The sequence below is a fragment of the Schistocerca nitens genome, chromosome 4, assembly GCF_023898315.1.
Source record: "Schistocerca nitens isolate TAMUIC-IGC-003100 chromosome 4, iqSchNite1.1, whole genome shotgun sequence".
In the NCBI taxonomy this organism is placed as follows: Eukaryota; Metazoa; Arthropoda; class Insecta; order Orthoptera; family Acrididae; genus Schistocerca; species Schistocerca nitens.
The window spans coordinates 987,493,724-987,516,321 of record NC_064617.1 but is presented as its reverse complement, the minus strand read 5'-3'; the positions used below and the strand labels follow the sequence as shown (position 1 = coordinate 987,516,321).

General features: G+C 36.2%; 1 protein-coding gene across 2 annotated transcripts; it reads right to left on the bottom strand.

Annotated features, from left to right (window-relative positions):
• Positions 1-1,927: 1,927 nt before the first annotated feature.
• Positions 1,928-18,988, bottom strand: LOC126253701 (zinc finger Y-chromosomal protein 2-like). Of its 2 annotated transcripts, XM_049955228.1 has the most exons (4): positions 18,419-18,988; positions 10,891-12,135; positions 9,728-9,845; positions 1,930-2,509 (listed from the first exon to the last, which is right to left on the bottom strand). In XM_049955228.1, the coding sequence occupies exons 2-4, from the start codon at positions 11,002-11,004 to the stop codon at positions 2,262-2,264; spliced, it is 480 nt and encodes a 159-aa protein (XP_049811185.1). In that variant the 5' UTR covers positions 11,005-12,135; positions 18,419-18,988; the 3' UTR covers positions 1,930-2,261. The 2 variants fall into 2 exon arrangements, 1 of the variants encoding a protein (XP_049811185.1); XR_007546016.1 differs by having other exon boundaries at positions 1,928-3,125; positions 9,728-12,135.
• Between the last annotated feature and the right edge of the window lie 3,610 nt (positions 18,989-22,598).

Sequence of the window (22,598 nt, the reverse complement as noted above, 5' to 3'; positions counted from 1 at the left end):
GCTGTAAGTTGCAACTGATGAGTCACCGTTGCAATTCTGGACGAGGAACAGAAAAAAGCAAAATCGCCCACAAATAAAGAGAACTGTACAGGATTCCTTACTGTAGACCTGATGTATGGCCATGGCAAGGAGGTAAAACACTGCCTTGAGGAATATCACTGTCTTACTCAAAACAATCCAACAGCAAGTCTCTAATTCGGGACATAAAAAAAGGACTTAGACAGAAAGGACCGTATGAAGATGGGGAGGAAGCCTCCAAAGCCCCATTGACTGAGTTGCATGAGAATACTGTGTCTCCAAGTAGTGTCATAAACCTTAATGATAAAAAGAATATACTGAGACAGTGATGTTTACACACGAAAGGCCTCTAGTAGGATCAGTTTGTCAACAATGACCGAAGTCGCCGGAATCCACACTGAGAGCAGCTAAGGAGTTGCCTGGTCTCTATCAACCAGACCAAACAACAATTAACCACTTGCTCCAAAGACTTTCCTACACAGTTTGTCAAGGTGACACTCCAGTAACTACTGGGACATGTGCAGTCCTTCCCTTGCTTGAGAAGAGATATCAGAATTGCCTCTCTCCACGGGGAAGTTGTCCGTCTGCCAAATAAGATTAAAACATTTGAGGAGGATTCCCTTTGATGCTGCCGGGAAATGTCTAAGCTTGCAGTACCGCTACTGGTTGTGACCAGGTGCAGCATCAAGAGTCTCAGACAGTGCCAATTCAAGCTCCTACATGGAGAAAGAGTGGTTGCAAGACACAGAACGTGGGATCTGAAGTCCAACTTGCCCCTCTCTGCAGTTGCACGGCAGCAGCGGAACACCAGATCCTTGTTGACATTGGCTTTAGTTGTTGCAAAATGCTCTGCCATCATCTGAGCAACGTCTCTGAGCACTGTTTGGAGACACCCCTATTTCAGCACTGCTGCTATTGGTTAACAACTGTGTTCACCGGAAATCCTCTGGATGACTTCAAATACTTTTGTAGAACAAGTAGGTCAATTGATAGAGACCAGGCACCTTTGCCATGAACTTTTCTTGCTCTCCTTAACAACACATTGAGCCTTGGCTCTCACGAAAGATCATATCAGAATCTAGGAGTGTAGAGGGATAGTGTCAAATAGCATGGCAAAACTTTTATTTGAGTCTAGATCCTCGCAATTCTAAGTGAAACATTTTCTTACTTCAGGCCATTAAGTCTAAAATCTTTTGTTTCCTCATTAAAAACAAACAAAATGTCAACCTGATTCAACTAGCTGAGAGAAGAAAAATGTAGTCCCAATCCCACCCTCAAACTGGATTATGAAAGTGCTGAACATACTAATTCACAGTTCATTTTATGTAAATCCTTCTCAGAGTGAACAAGTTACACTGAAAATAATTTAGACCATAAGTTAATGTGATCAATGTTTATGTAGCATCAAGTATTATTTGAATCAATTTATCAACAAACACATGTTACACAAATAAAATAACATACTTAACACCAGTTATAAGCGTATTTCGTTGCTATCGTATACGCACCACTTAAAAAATTATGCAATGTATGTTTGCTAAATAAACCAGTCCAGTCCGTCTGGCATTTTCTATCCACCAACTCAACCACATGCAAAATGAATGAGTCATTACTTCCAAGATTTTAATTTTTAACTTCATGCCATGGAAAGAAGAAAAGAAATCAAACCAAACAGGAATGCTGTTTAACTTCTTGCTCTAAAAAGATGAAATTAAGTGCATAAATTATGATGAAAAAAACTGAATAAATGTACATAATGTACTTCACTTTAATAACCATCCAAAACAGAACATCAGGCACATTTACTTTTAAGACTCCAACAACAAAAGATAGTTCAAGCATACAAGATTTCAATTATTTTAATTTTTATTTAGTACCATAGAACATACACAATTCTGTGCTTTTCATTTCTAATTATGAAGTCGTTCTACCAAGAAGTAATGGAATATCAGTTAACATAATCAAACATTATTTTAGAGTCTATTTCTGATGAACACTTAAGGTTTATCCTTATCATGAATCACACTAAATAACATACAAATAAAATCAGATCTGCCTTTCACAGGAGCTTGATATTAACAGTATTTTTGTAACTGTGACAGAAAAAAGAAACTGAATGTCGTAAACAAAACTAGAAACAGTACGCAATAAAATTTGAAAATGATGTCACATCACAACTTACAATTTAGTGAGTGTTCTAAGGCTAATTTTGTGTATAAGCTGTTTTGAACATTGGCCTACAGTCAAAGGCCAGTATGCTTAGCAATTATGTGCTGCTGGAGATTACTTTTTTGTTTAGACCGATGTGGGCAATACGGACAGCTAAACTGCGGCTTTTTATCACACTCTAATTTCACATGTCTATTGAGAGTTTTCTTCTGCATGTAAGATTTTCCACACTTTGTGCATTCAAATCTGCGAGTATATGGAGACTTAGATCCTGCAGTTTGTGTCCATGGATCACGAAAACACATTTGAGACAGCAGGAGGTCTGAAATATACATATACAAAGTAAGTAGATTTTCTGGCACAATTAAGAAATAATTCAGTTCTCTATGCTATAAATATTTTGCCAGCAGTCATGAAAATTTTTATACTTCACAGCTTGTCACCTTTTAAGCATCAACATTGAAAATTAGCTATCTCAATTACCTCAAATAAGTGTGACAAACAAATCTGTTCTGTAAAATTCTCTCTGGAACAGGAGATACATTGTGTAAAGGGGCATGTTCGTTACATGACTAAATTATAACAGCATCTTCTCCATCCAGTTCTCTTTTAAAGAGTTACTACAGATATGTACTCAAAAGCTGGCTTTTTATACTATATAATTTTTAGTTGCAATATGTTTCCTAACCTTGCTGACACACACAATTACTGTACAATCTAGAGCTTACTGTAACCACTTCTCACCTATCCTCATACTGTTATCATCTTCTGATAATATGATATTCTGTCACAATTATCACACTCAACATCGTACGAAATGCATTTTTAATGGAAAAGCACATATTAAAGATTGCTTAATCTTCCTCAACAAACAAATTTTGCTCTGGGTATGAAATGCTTTATCTTCAACAATCAAGTGAACATTAACTCTGACATGTCTGTAACAAAGTGGACAAATCTTTTCAATAAGCTACAAAAATGCATATAACATTTTTAAATTAGATTTTCTAATTAGATGACTGCACGCCATTATTTCACCATAAACTTACAGAATCATCACTCACATACTTTATGACAATCTTAACAGGCATGGGGAGTGGTGAAAGCATCACAAAAGATTTCATACACATTCTAAGAGTAAAATGTCCACAAAAATATTTCCTAATAGGACTCAGCAGTTTATGAAAAGGTAAATACTCTCTATGAAAGATTCTTAACAATTAAACTTATGTACCAGATCTTGACTGAAATGTGTATCCTTGCCTTTTGTGAGCCACGTTCTCCCAGAATGTTCATACAGACAGATAATGCATGACCTCTGTACACTGTACAAATCATCTAGGCGTCACATTTTCAGAGAAAATTATACCAGTACAAAACAAAGATTGATTCACTAGGATAGTCAGCAAATGTGGGCTGCGCCTCCTGGAATCTCATTAACATATAGCATAAATCATGTATGAACACAGAAGGGGAAGAAATAAATACAGACATGAAGGTCAACTGACACAAGATCAAAAACTGTAACATTCTTAATAAGCATTTTGTTTTCCCGAGTGGCACCATAATTACAGACACAGATCCAACACAATACACTGCAATACAACAGGTAACTGATCTGAATTTGAGGAAGTAAAAGAATGAGATAAGCAAGATAGCTCTATTTCCTCAAAAAATTAAACACTCAAATGGTTGGAATGGCCTTTCCATCTCAGCAGTTAAAAAATGCATTAATGTTGTGGCTAAACTAATTGGATATAGCAATCAACTGTAGCATCAAAAATGCAGCAAATGCACTGAAAAGGAACAGTCAGACAAATTCATAAAAAAAGGTCAAAGGAGGAAATATCAAATTACAGACCAATACCACTGAGTCCTACATGCTGACACTGCTTAGTGCCTTTTTTTTTTCTTAAATAAAAAAAAAATAGATTTCAAAAAAGATCACAATACCACAACAGCTGTCACAGAATTTCTGCACAAAGTCTATAGCTATGCATATGAAGAAAAGAATATTGTGGGCATATTTATAGACCTCTCAAAGGCTTTTGGTCTGGACAAGCAAGCACTTCTCCTGCAGAAACTGAAGGCATGCAATATCACATAAATATCTCTTGAACTTCTGTCTACATACTCAGAATGCCATAAACACAAATATAAATTACCAAGGTGGCAAACCAAAAATTAACATTCAGTGACAACAAACGGCAACGTAAGGCATGCCACAGAGGTCGATATTGGGACTATTTCTTTTTCTTGTATATGTAAATGATTTTTGTACAAGTTTTCTATTCCCATATAATTACTTAACACTGATGACAGCTCTCTGTTGTTTTATGGTGACAATGATCATGAGTGACTAAATATTTTAGTGACCTAGGCCTAAAAGTGAGTACCACAACATCACAGTTCCTGGAGAGCAGGTAGATATGTACGAAATATTTGTGGAATTTCATGTACTGACAATCAAGACTGTAAATTTCTTGGTCTGCACTCGGATGGCAATCTTTGATAGAAAAACCATATTATCTTTGTATGCAGAAAAATAAGTGTACTGTAACTGCTTAGCCAAAAGTCTGACATTGTAAGTAATAAAATCCTGAAAACGGTGTACTATAGGACAATTTTCTGATTTGTTAAGTTCACTAATCTAGTTACAGAATAGAGATGTGGGGTTAGGCTGATACATGGTATGGGATACAGGGACACCTGTTGCAATGTTCTTATCAAAAATAAATATCTCACCGTATACTCAAGTGTGTGGGTGTGTCTGTGTGTTTTGACAAGGTGATAGATCTAAATGTTATGATGTACATAATCACAACACAAGAAATGAGCATAGTTAATACAGACAAGGAATAAAGTTTAAAGCAACAGAACACAGTGTAAATATCTGTGGTTTCAATGTGGTACAACAAACTGCCAGAATCCATAAGAGCACATACTGAGGATCCATTTAAAACAAAATTAAAATCTTTTCTTGCATATAAATGTCTGTAGTCACTGACAGAACTCTAAGCTGCAGTGTGTATTAACATTCATAACTAGTTATGTTGTGTATTAACATTTGTACACAAATGTGATACATACTATTTCTTTGTAAACAACATGATATTTGCAAAAGTCATCATTACACACAAAAATAAAAATAAGCACCAAGTTCAGGAGGCACAGCACACAGATTCAGTTCGTTAGGAAAGAAGCACTGAAGAACAGAAGACGTGAGGCACTGCAAGACACATCTCTGGATATTATTATACTGTGTAGACCCTGTGAAAGACAAGTGTCCAGGTCCGGTCTCAGACCAGCACCTAGTTTCAATCTGTTGGGAAGCTTTGAAATTCTACTTGTTTACTCACCCATTCAGTTCACCAGCATTTTGCAAATTACCTTGAAAGTGTATTATATATAAGACACATCTTATCAACTAACTCAGTACTATCATGATGAGAAACTTATGAGCTTAACTGCCACATCATGATGGATGACATTACAATCTGAGTATAGAATAAAAGTGTCAAATGTCACTCGGGACACCTAAACTCCAAATTAAGAAACACTGCCAAAATCAGCCCTCTAACTTCACAAATGATGTATAAGTTGTATAAATGAAAATGTATTGGGGGGAGGGACTATGAGTGACTTTTGTTTGCTAAGTATTCAGTGATGACTCTCAATGTGAAAAATTTAAGGTGTTGATAACATTTGTATTAAAAGATAAATAGGGAGAGAGAGAGAGAGAGAGAGAGAGACAGAGAGAGAGAGAGAACCCACACATAGCTTGGCCAAGCAAGTCCCATTTCCCTTAAACAGCACCATAATACAGCACAGTACTGCCCTCACATACTAATGCTTTCCGTGACCACATTATAGCCACTTTACTTTTGAAACTACATCTTTTATATCTCTTGAAAATAAAGACGGATACAGCAACTTATTCCAAATATTATTCTGAAATGAGTTACAGGCCATTTAAACAGTTTCACCACTGCCACATATACATATAACTGACTTTTTATTTCAAATGATTCCACAGTTTGACAATATATGGCACGTAAACACTTGTTTTTTTCCCCCAATTATCATGAAAGGGTATTACGTTACATGTGACATTAGAAGTATAACCTGTTTATATTAACAGGGCTTAATTGTACCTCAATCAAGCGTAACTGAAATATGTGACTGTTGCGCATTGCTATACCAGTTTACTTAGATGGAAAGTAATGTTGGAGTTTACAGTTTTGTCAACATGATCACTGGTCAACTGGATTACTTGAGCCTGAACATAGCGAGAGGTGGCTTGGGAAAGAAATCAAATGTGGAGGGAAAAAAACATATCATACAAAACTTAAATATTGATTACTTGATACTTTTAATTCCTCTCATGTGAAATTTGAGATGCACTAAATATTCATGTGCTTGCAAACAAATCTTCAGGCAGAAAGCTGGTTATGACATGGACCTTGGAACAGGGTTTCGCTCACTCTCTCTAGCAACTGATTCCCATGTACTCAATTGATTTAGAGATTTCAGATGGGTTGGAGAGAGCAAGCCTGTTGCCACAGTCAATGGAATAGCTTGGCACATTATATGACTGGCGCACTGTCAGACCTGCTATTGGTAATCCGCATGACATGTGAAGACAGGACGGACATGATGCATGATATCATATTTTATTGCACCACTATCGGGTTGAGGAAGCACTGTGTTTTTACACTACACAATGTCAAGGACGTACCACAAATATCTCAACACACAGAAAAATGTAATGGCTCAAGTCAAATACAAGGGACAACAATGTGTTGTTGACAGGGGTTGCCACTGAATACTATAGATTGTCATAGCCGGTAACATGGGCCACAGTGCAGTTATTCGCTCAGCAATTCAATACCAGACAACAGTAATTGGTGAGAAACTGTACCATCCAGAACCACATAGCTGTGGGTGTTCCAACAGATGCTTAACATTTACAAACCTTGGCACAACAACTAAGTAAGTTCTAGAAATTCTACAGGGCACATAGATTGGAATGGGCAAAGGAAAACAGCCACTGGAGGCATGAAGCATAGAAAAGACCATGTAGACAGTGGAATTGTGGTACAGGTTCATAAATGTCAAGTACAAAGTGCTTAGAAACTACACGAGCTGATGCACCTTGACTGCCAGGCAGGTTCACCTTTCAGGCAGATGACGGGGGTATTTTTGTGAGAGTAGTGATTACACAGGAGTAAAAGTGGGCTTGATACATCTGCTAATGTATTTCACTGACAAATGACACAGCACTTTGCTATCTGATCCGCTAAAACATTTGTCTACTTACAGAATCATTTTGGTGACTTACACTTTCAGCAAGCGAGTGCTCCATTCTAACACTCCACGATTGTGAGAGATTAGTTTTAGAAATCCTCCATGGATATGAGGGTGCTTGTGTGTCCCCTCACTTTAACAGACCTTACTTCTGTTGAGAATATTCTAGGATGCCATCATGTGATATGTCTGTGACTTGTAGACGGCAGTTGAATGGTTTTGGAATCAAGATGGCTACCCATGGCTGTCAGTCCTTCACAGAGTCCACAACATAATATGTCATGGATCCATTAAGACAAAAGGGAGGGGTAGTTAACAGCTATTTCTAATTTAATTGCTCGTGAGTGTTTATGTTCCACAGATCTGATAGCATCCACTATAGAATATTTCATCAAAACAAATGAAAATTTGTGCCAGACTGGGACTAAAAACTGTTATTTCCCACATGTCAAGAGCAGTCCCCTTAACCATTTCGGCTATCCAAGCACATTTTCAGGAACAGCCCAAATCTCCATTTGTCTCGGGTCTACTCTCCCTTGTGCTCACACTACGTTACCACGATTCCCGCTCAGGGTGAGACACTGTTTTCTCTCGTCATTGTCTTGCTATTGCAAAATACTGCAGTGCAGCCAACAACAGACCTGGCACATTCATCTGTTCTTAAATATTCTACAGCTTATTTGGAAATATAACTACAATTTGCAAGTTCAATCTTATCAAATCCAACTGTCGATCAGCAACACAGTGTCTCAGACACTGCGCTGCGGTACCGTGTTTTTTCCTGCAACCATCAGAGCTTAACAACTGACAACCACCAAGAGCTCCATTAGCTGTCAGGGATCTTCTGTTGCTGCCTCTGCTATACCAGAATAACAAAGTAATTGACAGTTAGTTGTTTACTGTCAGCTACCACAGCAACAACAAATCGGAGCACAAGTTTGGTTGCAGCATCTGTTCTGTGCACAGTTGTCATATTGTTCTGCTAACTGCCACCTAGCAGTAAGTCGCAGACAATGATCACGGTACATAATTGCTGTGATTTATTCTCACAACATTTGTGTCTCGTGCAGTATGTTTCTTTTCCAGAATGCAGTACGCAAGCTGTGAAATGGCTTAGGAAAGTGATAAGACTGCTGTGATCCTGCAAAGTGAACTCAATAGTGGACATTTAGAGGGAATGTATGAACCTATTCAATGCATATCCACACAGCCGCTGCTACCAAAACCATACTGCAACTGTGTGTAACGGCAAATCAACATCTCCCCCTTCCTTGCTCAACTGCCAATCTCTTTGTTATTCTGATTCAGGTATATTGGTAAAAGTGCAGCGGAGCATCATGCCTCTTTGTGTCAGGAGGACATTCTACGAAAGGAATGGGATGTTCTGGAGAACGTAATATGCTGCTACATTCACAATGTTTAGGACAATGATAGCTTCCAGCAGGTGATCAACAACTGAAAGCCCTGTTGCAAGAACTACACAAGTCCACAGCAAAAATGCAAAAACAAACTTGGATTCTAGTTACAGGGATCACTTGTTTGAAATCTTTAAAACAAATTGTGTTCATTAATATGGCATGTTTTGACTGACTTGTTAGAAAAGGACATATTGCACTGATTAATTTCGGATCAAAATCACAAAGGGATGGAATGGCTGGTCAGTCTGCCATCAGAAGTTGCAATTCCCATTTCTGCCAATAGCACATTTAGAATAGAAAGCAGAGGAGATGTTGAATTGCACACAGACACAACAAAAAGACTGGTATAAATATGAGCTTTTGGCCAAAAGACCACCTACTAATGTAGAAAACACACATACACTCATCAAACCACAACTCACACACATATGTCCACCGTCTCTGGTCACCGAGGCTGGATAGCAAAACACTATAAGTTGTCAGAAGTTGGGGTTTATAGTTAGTCCACTGATATATATTGTGTCAGTTTCAGTTTAGAGATGACGGAAGGTACAGAGTGATTAAATGCAGGTCTGCAACTGAAAAAAATAATGAAATTAAGAAACAGAAATAGACAGAGAATGGTGGGAGGACACTTGAAAAGTCTGAATGCTATGCCTACGGACCAGGAAAAAGGAGAGGTAAGACAATAGATGAGAAAGTAAGTTCCCATTTCCATGGTTCACTAATTAGTACTGGGAAAGAAGATACAAATGGTTCTCATTGTATAATAAAGTCTCACAGGTATTTTGAATCATACTGAAGAGTATGCTCACCAAACTGATTCTTGGTGGTCCCAAGATAAACCCTTCTTCTGCATTCATTGATGCATTGGTCCAATTCAGTGAAGTTGTTGCTCTGTAAATAGCCATGCAGTGAACACAGTTTGTTGCTCTGTAAATAACCATGCAGTGAACACATTCAACTGGTGAACAACATGGATGGTTTCACATGTGTAAATATTCCAGTATTTATCAGCTTTGGGGTTGGAGTAAGAGGCAGTTTTCCCAGTTGTAATGATTCTGGGATAGGAACTGTGGAGTAGGGATAATGGTGTGGGAATGAGATAAACAAAGTTTATTGTGAAGGATCGGAAAATGAAGAAAGAGGATAGTGGGGGATGTGGAAAGGATACTAAGGAGAGAAGATCACATCTGAGAGTTTAACTTGAAAAAAGTTATATCCCGTGTGCAGTATATGAGGTATTCAAGGCCTGGGTTGTGCTGGGTGACATGGTAGGCCCTACAAGGGTTAGAGGGTCGAAGGAAGAGACTGCCCAGGAGATTTATTTGTGGTTAAGATCTGTATGGTATTTGCGCAAGAAGGAAGGTGAGAGATATAGACGTTCACAATTTTGGTGCTGGAGTGAATAGGTTTACCACAGATGACTAGACTGTAGAGTAGGGAGTAGTTGACATGTCTTGAATGTCATACTAACAAAGACCATATAAAATGTCCATTATTTTTTGTATTAAAGCCACATGATGTTAATAGTAGCCCTTTGTATAGCATGAACAAATACAAACTCATGTTGCCACATAGCTCTCATTTTATTAAATAAATAGTCAATCATTTCAAAATATATTTTAATCAAATACTCTGTAAGATATATAACAGTCAAATGTTATAAAGATACAAATTACCATAAATTAAAGTTATAAGTGGTTTCATCTCATTGCTTTAACTTACTGTTTTACTCTGATTTTCCTGAACTAACTTCATTTTTTGAGATGTTGTTTTTCATAGAAATCTGTGTCTCCTATCGCAATATACTTCATCATATCTTCGTATTTAGCTTCCTTGACAAGTAAAAGCATAGTACAGTATACAGTAATTCCTCCCGAAATCCGAGATGCACTATTTTTCTTGCTCTTGCAGTATATATTTCTTTCAAGGGTACAAGCACAGATAAAACAGTTGTTTGTTGATCATTTCTTACCTTAAAAATGTATTTCCCATCACAAGTGCACTGCTCAACTTTATACCGAGAAATTTTAATAGCATTTAGATTAGTCTTCATAGGTGTGAAATAGTCTTTATAGTTCTTGAACATGTTCACATCACTAGAACAACTGTAAAAAACTTAGATGATTTCATGACTACAGAATACCATTTCTTGCGAATATAAAATCTGCTGTGAACTGTTTGTCACTTCAACAATGTCAGAATTATGATCACAAGGTAGAATTAAGTGACCTCATTCAGGAAAATAAAGTACTAATTTTTTAAAATAATCAATCTATGGAGGCACAGCCGGTTTAAGACCCAATTGACACCAACCGTTGTTTGGGATGCTTGGGGGCGCCAAGCGGAGATGGGTGCTAGAGGAATTGCAACTGAAAGATTTCTATACAGTTTGTATTACAATTATTAGTGGCCGTTTGGGGCATCGACCAAGAGCAAGATTTGTGTACAGCTTGAATCACAATTAGTAGTGAAAACTGGCTTAGCTGAAAGTGTATGAGGCAGAAACAAGTAGGGGGGGGGGGGGGGCAAATGATAAGTTTCTTGTGTGGAAAAACATTTTCAAAGAGGTCCTGTATGCAAGGGTATACAGTTAATGTACAGTAACTCTATTTTTATTTGGTGAAGCAAAAAATAACAAAAAATCAGATTCTGAAAAGCACAAGAGTGAAAGGAGGACACAAAATTTATCTGACATCTGGTAGTTCATCCTCCATTATGAATCCCCTCTGCCACCAAATTGTTCAACTGTGTATGTGAAAAAATTATGCCGACTTCATTTAATGATTATGTTACAAGTTATGAAAGTGCACATCATAACCATAATTTCTTAAGAAGTCGTCGTTTTTTAAGATACAACTGCATAAGCAAAAAGATCTTACATATTCTTTCCAATTACAATCACTTTTCCAGAACACCTGTATCAAAATATTGCAGCAATACAAGAAATGGCAGAGGATAGCACAATTTTAATGTTTCATATGTTTTTTAAGAAAATGTCTCTTTACATCATGTTTCTGTTTTGATTTGTACGAACATAACGAACAACTGAATAGTGGTTCTTTTCCACATTCTAATCTAAGATGTCGACTGAGAGAACCTTTATGCTGATACCAATTTCCACACTGACAACACTGGAAATGGAGAAAATCTTGACGAGGCTTCAAAATGTTTAATTCTGTAGAACGGAATGGTAGTTGTTCCAAATGATGTATGGTATCTGGAAAGAATAAAAACCAAATATTTGTTTTAACTGAAAACACAGTTAATACACTTTTATTTATTTAATTTGGTCCATCTTCTGAATACATAATCTATAATAGCCTTATAATTGAATGCCGAAACTTTTCAGTTGGACAGCTATGCTTGAAGTAACATATATTCAGGACCACAATGGAGTGTAATTTACACATTCAAAAGAACTATACATTTAACTTTTGTCACACTAAATGTAAACAAAATTATAACAAACATCAATACATACTGCTAAATACTTTTCTGTCATTTGTACAATAAACCATTTTTATCATCACATTACTACACCCTGAGAAATTTAGCATGTCTTTACTGTCATAGATGTAATAAAAAGATCTTACAAAATTGTGATCTGTTTGAAAAATAATGAATATTTAAGCCAATCTGTCTTTTACTTCATTCTCTCTCGTCGAAGAATTTCAAGATGTATTTTTTTTAAATTTGTTTTTACACATGATATTCACAAGTGAGGACACAAACATGTTCACAGGGACGATAAATGTAGGGTGAATTCTAAATGTTTCTTGGGTAGTGGTAGGGCGAACAGAACAAAATTTGCGTGCTGTAAATTAGCATGAAAAATTACTGTACATAAGACACATCAAAAACACATATTTATTATAAATGTTAGCAACACAACAATGATAGTAATACTAAACAGCTCTAGTGACTGGTAACTGTTATCAACAAATAATGGCAGTTGTTAAATTTTCACCAAAAATTTGAAGACTTTTTCTCACATATTATTTATTAAATATGCAACATGAGATATAAAAAACATTAATCACCTAAATTCCTCATATACAAGTAGTTAACTATGAAACATTCTCTATAACAATCAATTAGAATTTATAATGAAATGACGAGAAGCAATCACTCACCTTGTAGAAAGTGCATCAATTAGCCTATATGTACATACACAAGATTTGAAAATTATGGTTCAGGTTTCAAGCTTTTACTCTTCGGCAGTCACAGGATTGGGAGAATGTGTGCATGTATTTTTTTTCTGTTTAGGACCAGAAATTTCAAGATGGGTCAAGATTCATCACTGCTTTTTTATATATTTACCTACTTGCCTGGACTTCCTTTGTGATGCGAATAATTGTCTGTCTCCAAGCCATTATTTAATCTTCTGTTCACAATATTTTAATAACAACGAACAAGTAGATTGTACAGCATTCTTTGTACAGCTATGAGTTCTCACTGAAGCTGTGTAGACTGTCTGTGCAATACTAAGTTACCTGATGATGGAAAAAGAAGCCGAAAGCCAGTTCATAATGAACTAGTAAATATTATTGTGGAACATCAATATGCTGCATTCAAGTTATTAACTTGTGATAAATGTTGATCGCCCACTTGTCGGATGACTGGAAAAAGTACGAAATGCAGTAAACACTAACCTCCAAAAATGTCGCCTCTCTCACAAACAAAAGATTTCAACCTAATGGTAAATGAAGTATTTAGTTTTTCCATTTCATGCATAGCACCTGAAAATGGTTACTAAGTCCAACATAACCATCAACAAATGAATTTAAAATGTATTAAGCAACCTATGAAACCCTGTACATTCAACACAACAAAAATTTTAAACAATGAAAACTGTAAATGAAATGTATCAATTTAAGAAAAAAATAGTAACGTGTAATAATGAAAACAATAATGAGATTCTCCTATGCTGAATAAAATGATAATTACTTGTTAGTCTTAGATACAGTAGAGATAGAAATTGAAACACACAGTTTTGATAATGCTTAATGAAAAAAAAAAAAAAAACACAGAGATAATAAATTACAAAAAATCAGTACTCACATATCCACCAATGTTATATGAGCATATCTTAAGTTATCTACACAGAGTTTACAACCAAAAGTTACATTTTCTGACGACAGTGTGAGAGAGAGACAAATTTACGTACTCTTCTGGAAGCATATGCAGATTTTCAGCTCATACATTAAGTAATCACCTTTTCACCTAACAAAGGAAGATGTTTTCCACATAATGCTTACTGAATGTATAAACCAATTAGTTGATCTTTTTATTATTTACTGATAACATTCACAGCAAAAACATTGTTAAATTTCATGATTAACTTCTTACTAATTTAACTGTTAAAAATCCAAGTGCTGTCTTTACGCCCTTACAGGAGACTGTCCACATACAAAACATTTACCTCATTAAACCTGCAATACTAAATATCAGTGTAGCTTAATTATATTAACAATTATGGCATTCTTTACTAAATAAGACCCTTCAGAAAATAAACAGTCCTAATACATTTTAGCAAGATTTTCCTACTTACAGATGTCAGAACCACAAATAAAATATTTTTTCCGTGTTTGACCTGAACATAATTTGAAGCCAGGTATTAGAAAATACTTAATATGTGGAATATCCACTTTATTACTTAATTCATACCAATGTTAGGTCCTTTATATCAGGGGACCAGTAGGGGATATTTCCACACACGTCCAGCAGCACTGGAAGTGACGCTACTGCTTTATCTCTGTACCTGCTTCACTGATGATGCTTCATGGAGAGCAATAAATTACAGGTGAAACAGACCTGATGAACCACAGATTCCATGAATAGAGAACAGATGCTGCCCACAAAGTGGAGTAACTTGTTTTAAACAATTGCATTAGTGAAAGTGCGTCTGTGCTAACAGGCTACCACATAATTACAGCACCCCTTTTTAATATAGATCAACATTTTGTAACATATTTTCAATAACTGACCAGTATAAAAGAGATGATGATGATGATATTTAATTCTATTTACAGCCCACAGAACCAAGAACAGGACAACAATTCTTGAAAACGAAAACTTCAACAATAAAACAACAGATCTGAGTAGTCAAACCACATTAAAAAATAATCGCTACACAACATATACATGAACTCGTCTATGATGTGTATGACATATTTACCACATTAGTGTTTTTCATATCTTAACAGTTTTCACTGTTTTACTCTTGTTAAATAAGACTCAAAACAAGCAAACAAAAAACTTAAGGAAGTTCGCTGACGATAACAGGACTGCTTGGGTGTGTGAGATGTATGCATTTAGCATCAGTACACAAATACCATGAAACAAGTGTGATATATGACTAAATTACAAAAATATATCTAAAAACAAAGATGATGTGACTTACCGAACAAAGCGCTGGCAGGTCTATAGACACAGAAACAAACACAAACACACACACAAAATTCAAGCTTTCGCAACAAACTGTTGCCTCATCAGGAAAGAGGGAATAAATAAAATACAATACAAGTATTTATCTAAAATGTACAAAAACTTAAAACACACATGCAACACTAGAAGCACCATAAACTGGAGTACCATTCTCTAGTGTATGACACTACCCAGTTAAACATGAACATAACTAATCTGGTACACAGTGTTAATCTGCAGGAAGTACCACATTAGTTTTAAGCGAACTGCATAATGGGTATATACAACTAGTTTCTTTTAAGTAGTTGAGCTACTGTAAAACAGAACTGAACAGTTCGTTTCACCAACTAAGATATTAAGAATATCAAAACTAATATATATGTATAAAAATGTTTTTAGTATAAATATGCAGGCATTATGATGGTTCCAAATTTGAATAACTGGGGCATCAGACCAAACTTTTTTTTAAACTAAATATGAGTTACGAACAAAAAGCAAGCATTTTCAGAATGATTGTCCAGTTGCCTGAGACAAGTGGGTTCTGTGAACACACTGTCAGTCATAGCTTGTGCTACTCTAGAGGGTAATTGGCAGGCAGCAACAAATCAACAACTTGCTTCCAGCAGCTAGATATCTGTGCCATACAATCAAACAGTTTGCTTTTTGTCAAAAGTTTTCATTTAGTTATATAGAATAATGTAGCATAATTCCCAAAATGATTTTATTCAAAATGTTCTACAGTAGTTCAACTGCTTAAGACAACTGATGATATATACCAGTACACAACAAGGAGAATGGCTTATGCAGTATTTCCTAAGAGATTAACACACTGTACCAGATCAGACGAAGTCAGAATCTTGCTTTTTATTGGCATGCCCTTACTGAGTCATTTCATGGAACTGTGTGTATTGCCGGTGGTCTGCATCTTCTCAAATCAGGTATTTCCAGCAGCTGTAAACGAATGCAAAGAAGCCAAGTTACGACGTCGGAATATTGTGTTGGGAAGAGGCAGATCACCAGCACTACACCTGATTCCATGAGATGACACTGAATCACTGGAAAGTCTAAGAAATTAGAATGCTCTTACTAACTGAGCTATGAAGGTACGAATCATGACCCACGCTCACAGCTTCAGTTCTTCCATTACCTCTCTCTTACTCTTCATGTTTCTAACAAGCTCTAACACTTTGCAGGACATTCACTTCTGGAAGGAAGGACACCTCTTTTACCAGGAGTAATAATCTTGAAAGGCATGCAGGAGACCTGCGAAGTTCAGAATGCTGGAGAGAAGTCCTGGCAAAGTTGAAGGATGGGTTCTGAGTGATACCTGGATAGTTATGCTCAGATCTACATCTGCTTATATACTCTGCAAGCCACCATATGGTGATTGGCGGAGGGTACCTTGTACCACTAATAGTCATTTCCTTACCTGTTCCACTCGCATACAGAGCACAGGAAAAACCGAATGTCTATATGTCTCTGTAACAGCCTTAATTTCTCTTATCTTATATTTGTGGCCCTTACATGAAATGTATGTAGGTGGCAGTACAATTCTTCTGCAGTGAGCTTCACATTCTGGTTCTCTAAATTTTCTCAATAATGTTTCATGAAAAGATCTTCGTCTTCCCCCCAGGAATTCCCTTTGAGTTCACAAAGTATCTACATACTACTTGTGTGCTGATCAAATCTACTGGTAACAATTCTAGTGGCTCGCTTCAGAATTCCATTGGTATGCCCAGAAACCACAAAAAGAAAGTTCTCAGTTTCAAGTCATTGCCTGTCACACAGTTTTAATATCCTGGGAAGAGCCAAAACAATGCATATGCCACTGCCATAACAAAGATTCATTCTGTAACTGAAGGGGTATTTTTGCAAACATGAGACCTACAAATTAATGACCATTAGTGATGCTACACAACAAAATTCAAAGAACTGCAGAAATTCATTAATTTAACCAAACAATAAACTGACAGTCTATTCCAATTGCATTCACAGGTAAGAGATATGTAGTGGCCCTCCTCACATCTATAGTTTATGTACGATATGTGTACATAATATGCAATAAAATACTTACTATTTTGTCCACAAAAAAATAAAAGATTATTCAAAGTGCATTACATATGGATCAAATGTAGATTTCAGGCTATCCTTAAGATCAATTATCTTACATAAACATTTGCTAGTTTCATCAACTAACAGTCAAACCATCACCTTTGAATAAAACCAAGACCTAGAGCTGTACTACTGACCAGTATCCCCATGACCAATATCTACAACTGAAACATACAAACAAAAATATTCCAGATGCAATCTACATAATATATGTAATCACACTTCAAACAATAAACCAATGGCTGTTTTTTCAATAGACCCAATCAACTCGGAATCATGACAGCTTTCCCGCATAAATGGGTTCACAATTTGGCTGGTGCCATAACGTTAAGCAATGAAAATGTTTGTACAACACATCTACTGAAACAAGCTAGAGAGCACAGTTTTATATCCTTGCTAAAGGCGTACCATCCTTTAAGCAACAAACTCAGAAAACTGGATAACAATTGTACAATGAAAAGTTTCAACAATCACAAGCTGATGTAAGCTTCGCATGAACTCATTTAGATTTGGAGTAATTTTAAGGACGTGTTCTTGAGTAAATGTTTCATTCAATGTAATTATCGCCGCCCACTATCGGTGGTCATCATTTGGAATAAATGCAGCAAGTTTCATTCATTTTCCCCGTTAAAATTTCGATACGATAATCACATGTTCCAAAAACATTGTGCTTGTTACAACTTAAAATTTCGATACGATACTCACATGTTCCAAAAAAAATTGTGCAGTTGTGTGTACAACTGTAGCTGCTTCTATTAAATTTCTGTTTACATCACACATTTTTATTGGCATTTACCATCAAAACACTCATATTTCCTAGTATTATTCTATAACTGCTAGCATCCCTACTGAACACTATTACACCGGGATTTTTTTCTTTCATCATGCTTCCAAACTACACAATTGTTTCAAACAATTCACTCTAAACAATCATAAAAACATCAACAACAAATACCACTTACCATGTTATGTTAGGTTCTCACAGTACATGTCAGATTGTAGACAATGGATATCGAATGGTGCATCAAAACTTAGAAAAAAGAGTTTTCATTTTATTTATCGGCTACTCACTATGACACTAAAAGACTCACTCTTGTCCATCGCTTTATTCAGATGTCACACAAGTGTAAGCAAATTCAAATACACATTACTATACAAGATGAAACAACCAACACTTCGTTCCTGAAAGAAAATGGTCTCATCAAGTCTTTACCTTCATCACGCAATAATAAAAAAATCATTTAATTGAGACGGCCTAAGTACTCTGACGAAAATTTCGAAAAGAGACTGGACACATTAGTAATATGGGTTCACTACAAAGACGTTGTAACAAATTACAATGACTATTCTTAATATAATGCATCAACAACACTATAAATAATTTTGTGTAAAACTACAGCAAATAAAATTTATGTATGTTTCGCCGGTTGGTCCTTCAAAGATAAACATGGGCAGCTTTGGAGTTCTATATATTCTACTCATTCAAACACAAACAAAACTCCTTGATTCAAAACTACATAGCAGTATAAACAAACGGCTACAAACAAACAAAGTTAAGAAACATCTGACAGTATACACGCTGCCAACCTATCAATACAAAAATACGCAGCTCACGAGTAGTACGAATCTACCTCCTTGATACAGCAAACGAAAACACACCTAACAACTCTGTATAACAGACGGCACAACATGACATATAGGTAGTTACTATATTAGAGGGGACATTGTGCTGATAAACAATAAGTGTCAAGAAAAAAATTGGCTATGTTGCTCCGTTTCTGAGTTATTTAAGATTGAAGTTAGCCAATCGGATCGCTGCGCCCCGACAAATTCAAGCACTTGCACGCTCTAAAATGTGATAACACACAGTCCGTGAGTTACCACTTGTTTAAATGCTCATTACCAGCTGAGAAGTGCCTCCTTGGGAAGTGACAAATTTAAGCTACGTGAGCAAAAGCCACGTTTCTCCAGACTGATGAGACTAAACGAAGAACAAGTTTGGCGACAATGTCTCTGGCAAACTGCTTGAATTTGCGGTCGCGGCGACCTGATTGGCTAACGTCAATGCTAAAGGACTATGAAACGGCGGTACGTATCGCATTTTTCTTAACAATTACTGGACAGCACAACTTCCCATGCAACACGCTTACAAGCTTTTCAGACTGTTTCTGCCCACCCTCACCCTGCATGTTGCGTTGTGTCGTCTATTGTATAGGGTTGTTAGGTGTGGTGTGTTTGCTTGCTGTATTAAGTATCTCTGAAGAGAACATTAACAGTTACTAATCCATATTTAACTTTTATAAATTTAAATTAGGCTACAATCATACAGACTCACTCACGAAGTTCACCCCTACCCACTTGTTCCCGGAAAAACAGGTGATAGTGGCAGCGAACTGTCGAGTTGTTATCGGTGTACCAAGCTGAGGACTGCTTGCGGAATGTACGAAGCAATCGGAACGCACACACAAAAAAAAGAAAACCAGAAGCTATGCAGAGAGTTGATGCTAAGTTTGGTAGAGTACTGACAAAGATGCATAGAAAGGAGAAAAGGTTGGTGGTCTTAGCTTGCTTCTTAATTATGAGCATCCTTTTAACATGGCGGCAGCTAGTGATAATTTCAGTGAGGCTAGCGATTAGATTAGATTAGATTTACTTTCATTCCAATTGATCCGTAGTGAGGAGGTCGTCCAGGATGTGGAACATGTCAGAAAAACAACAATACATGACAAATATTTACAACTAAAACAAATAAGCTAATGTACCATTCCAGAGGTACCAAGTGGAATGATCCTCATTTTTTAATGAACACTATATGAAAGTCATTTTACAAATACTAATGCACTGAATTTAAAATAAAAAAGATTTTTATTTATTTATAAGGTAATAAACATGTAATGCAACTACTATAATACTTATATACAATGAACACATTACTGCACTGAAATTGCGCAGAAGTTATATTCAGTTGGTTTTACTGAGAAATTCATCAATGGAGTAGGAGGAGTTGGCCACCAATAAATCCTTTAGGGTTCTCTTAAACTGAATTTCATTGGTTGTTAAGCTTTTTATGGCTGCTGGCAAGTTATGGAAAATGTGTGTTCCTGAATAAAGCACACCTTTTTGTACAAGACTAACTGACTTTAAATCCTTGTGAAGATTATTCTTATTTCTAGTATTGATTCCATGAATTGAGCTGTTGGTTTGAAAAAGTGATATATTTTTAATGACGAATTTCATTAAGGAATAAATATATTGGGAAGCAGTAGTTAGTATCCCTAGTTCCCTAAACAGGCTTCTGCAGGATGTTCTTGAGTTCACACCACATATAACTCTTAATGCACGTTTTTGTGCCCAGAAAACTTTAGCTTCGCTTGATGAATTACCCCAAAAAATAATCCCATATGACATTATGGAATGAAAGTAAGCATAGTATGCCAGCTTTTTCATTTTTATATCCCTTATGTCTGACGAAATTCGCATTGCAAACAGAGATTTGTTAAGACGCTTCAGCAGTTCTGTGGTGTGCTCCTCCCAGTTGAATTTATTATCAAGCTGTAATCCCAAGAATTTAACAATGTCCACTTATTCTATCTTCTTGTCATCGTATGTTAGACATATACTCGTGGGACACCCCTTACAAGTTTTGAACTGCATGTTGTGTGTTTTTTCAAAGTTTAGTGACAAAGAATTGGCTAGGAACCAGTGATTAATGTCCACAAATATTTTATTAGCTGATCTCTCTAAGACTACACTTGATTTGCTATTTATTGCAATTTTTGTATCATCGGCAAACAAAACGAACTTTGCATCTGGTAATGTTACTGATGAAAGGTCATTGATATACACAAAAAAAGTAAGGGTCCCAAAATGGAACCTTGTGGGACCCCACATGTAATTAGTTCCCAGTTGGATGATGCCTGATAGCTTGATACATGTCTCTTTCCTAATAACACCCTTTGTTTCCTGCCAGAGATATAAGATTTGAACCATTTTGCAGCATTTCCTGTTACACTATAATACTCTAATTTACTTAAAAGGGTATTGCGATTTACACTGTCAAATGCCTTTGACAGATCACAAAATATACCAGTTGCCTGCAATTTTTTGTCTAATGAATTAAGCACAAAAAAATGGTTCAAATGGCTCTGAGCACTATGGGACTTAACTTCTGAGGTCATTAGTCCTCTAGAACTTAGAATTACTGAAAACTAACCAACCTAAGGACACCACACACATCCATTCCCGAGGCAGGATTCTAACCTGCGACCGTAGCGGTCGCAAGTTCCAGACTGTAGCGCCTAGAACCGCTCGGTCACTCCAGTCAGCTAATTAAGCACATTTTCACTGTAAGTGTAGATAGCCTTCTCAATATCAGAGCCTTTTAGAAATCCGAACTGTGACTTTGACAGTATGTTATTTGAGATAAGATGGTTATAAAGCCAACTGTACATTAATTTTTCGAAAATTTTTGAGAATGCTGGCAACAGTGAAATTGGTCGGAAATTTGATGCTATTTCTTTATCTCCCTTCTTAAACAGTGGCTTAACTTCAGCATATTTCAGCCATTCAGGAAATATTCCACTAATAAACGACTGGTTACACAGATAGCTTAATATGTTACTTAGCTCAGAATCACATTCTTTAATTAACTTTGTTGATATTTCATCATACCCACTAGATGATTTTGATTTTAAAGATTTTATGATGGACATTATTTCTGTTGGGGTAGTGAGGGTCAAATTCATATTATGGAAGTTGCTTGAAATTTCTGGTCTGAGGTATTCCATAGCAGCATCTACCGAACCTGACAACCCAATCTATTCAGTAACAGTTATAAAATGTTTATTAAAAAGTTCTGCAACACTATACACATCTGTCACCAATGTATCATTTACTCTTAATGCTATTTGTTCCTCTTCATGTCTGATTCTACCGGTCTCCTCCTTCACTATATCCCCTATTGTCTTTATTTTGTTATCCGATATGACTATCTTTTCCTTATAATATATTTGCTTTGACATCCATATTACAGTCTTTAATATTTTGCAGTATTTCTTGTAATGTGCTATAGCAACAACATTGGAACTGTTTCGGATTGACAGATACAGTTTTCTTTTTGTTTTACAAGATACCCCTATTCCT

Excerpts from the sequence above, each read along its gene's own strand:
- LOC126253701 (XM_049955228.1), bottom strand. The coding sequence starts at position 11,004 with ATGTTCAAGAACTATAAAGACTATTTCACACCTATGAAGACTAATCTA. Across the intron at positions 9,846-10,890 it reads ATGGGAAATACATTTTTAAG|AGCAACAAACTGTGTTCACT; the intron begins GTAAGAAATGAT and ends GGTTATTTACAG. Across the intron at positions 2,510-9,727 it reads GACCACCAAGAATCAGTTTG|ACCTCCTGCTGTCTCAAATG; the intron begins GTGAGCATACTC and ends TGTATATTTCAG.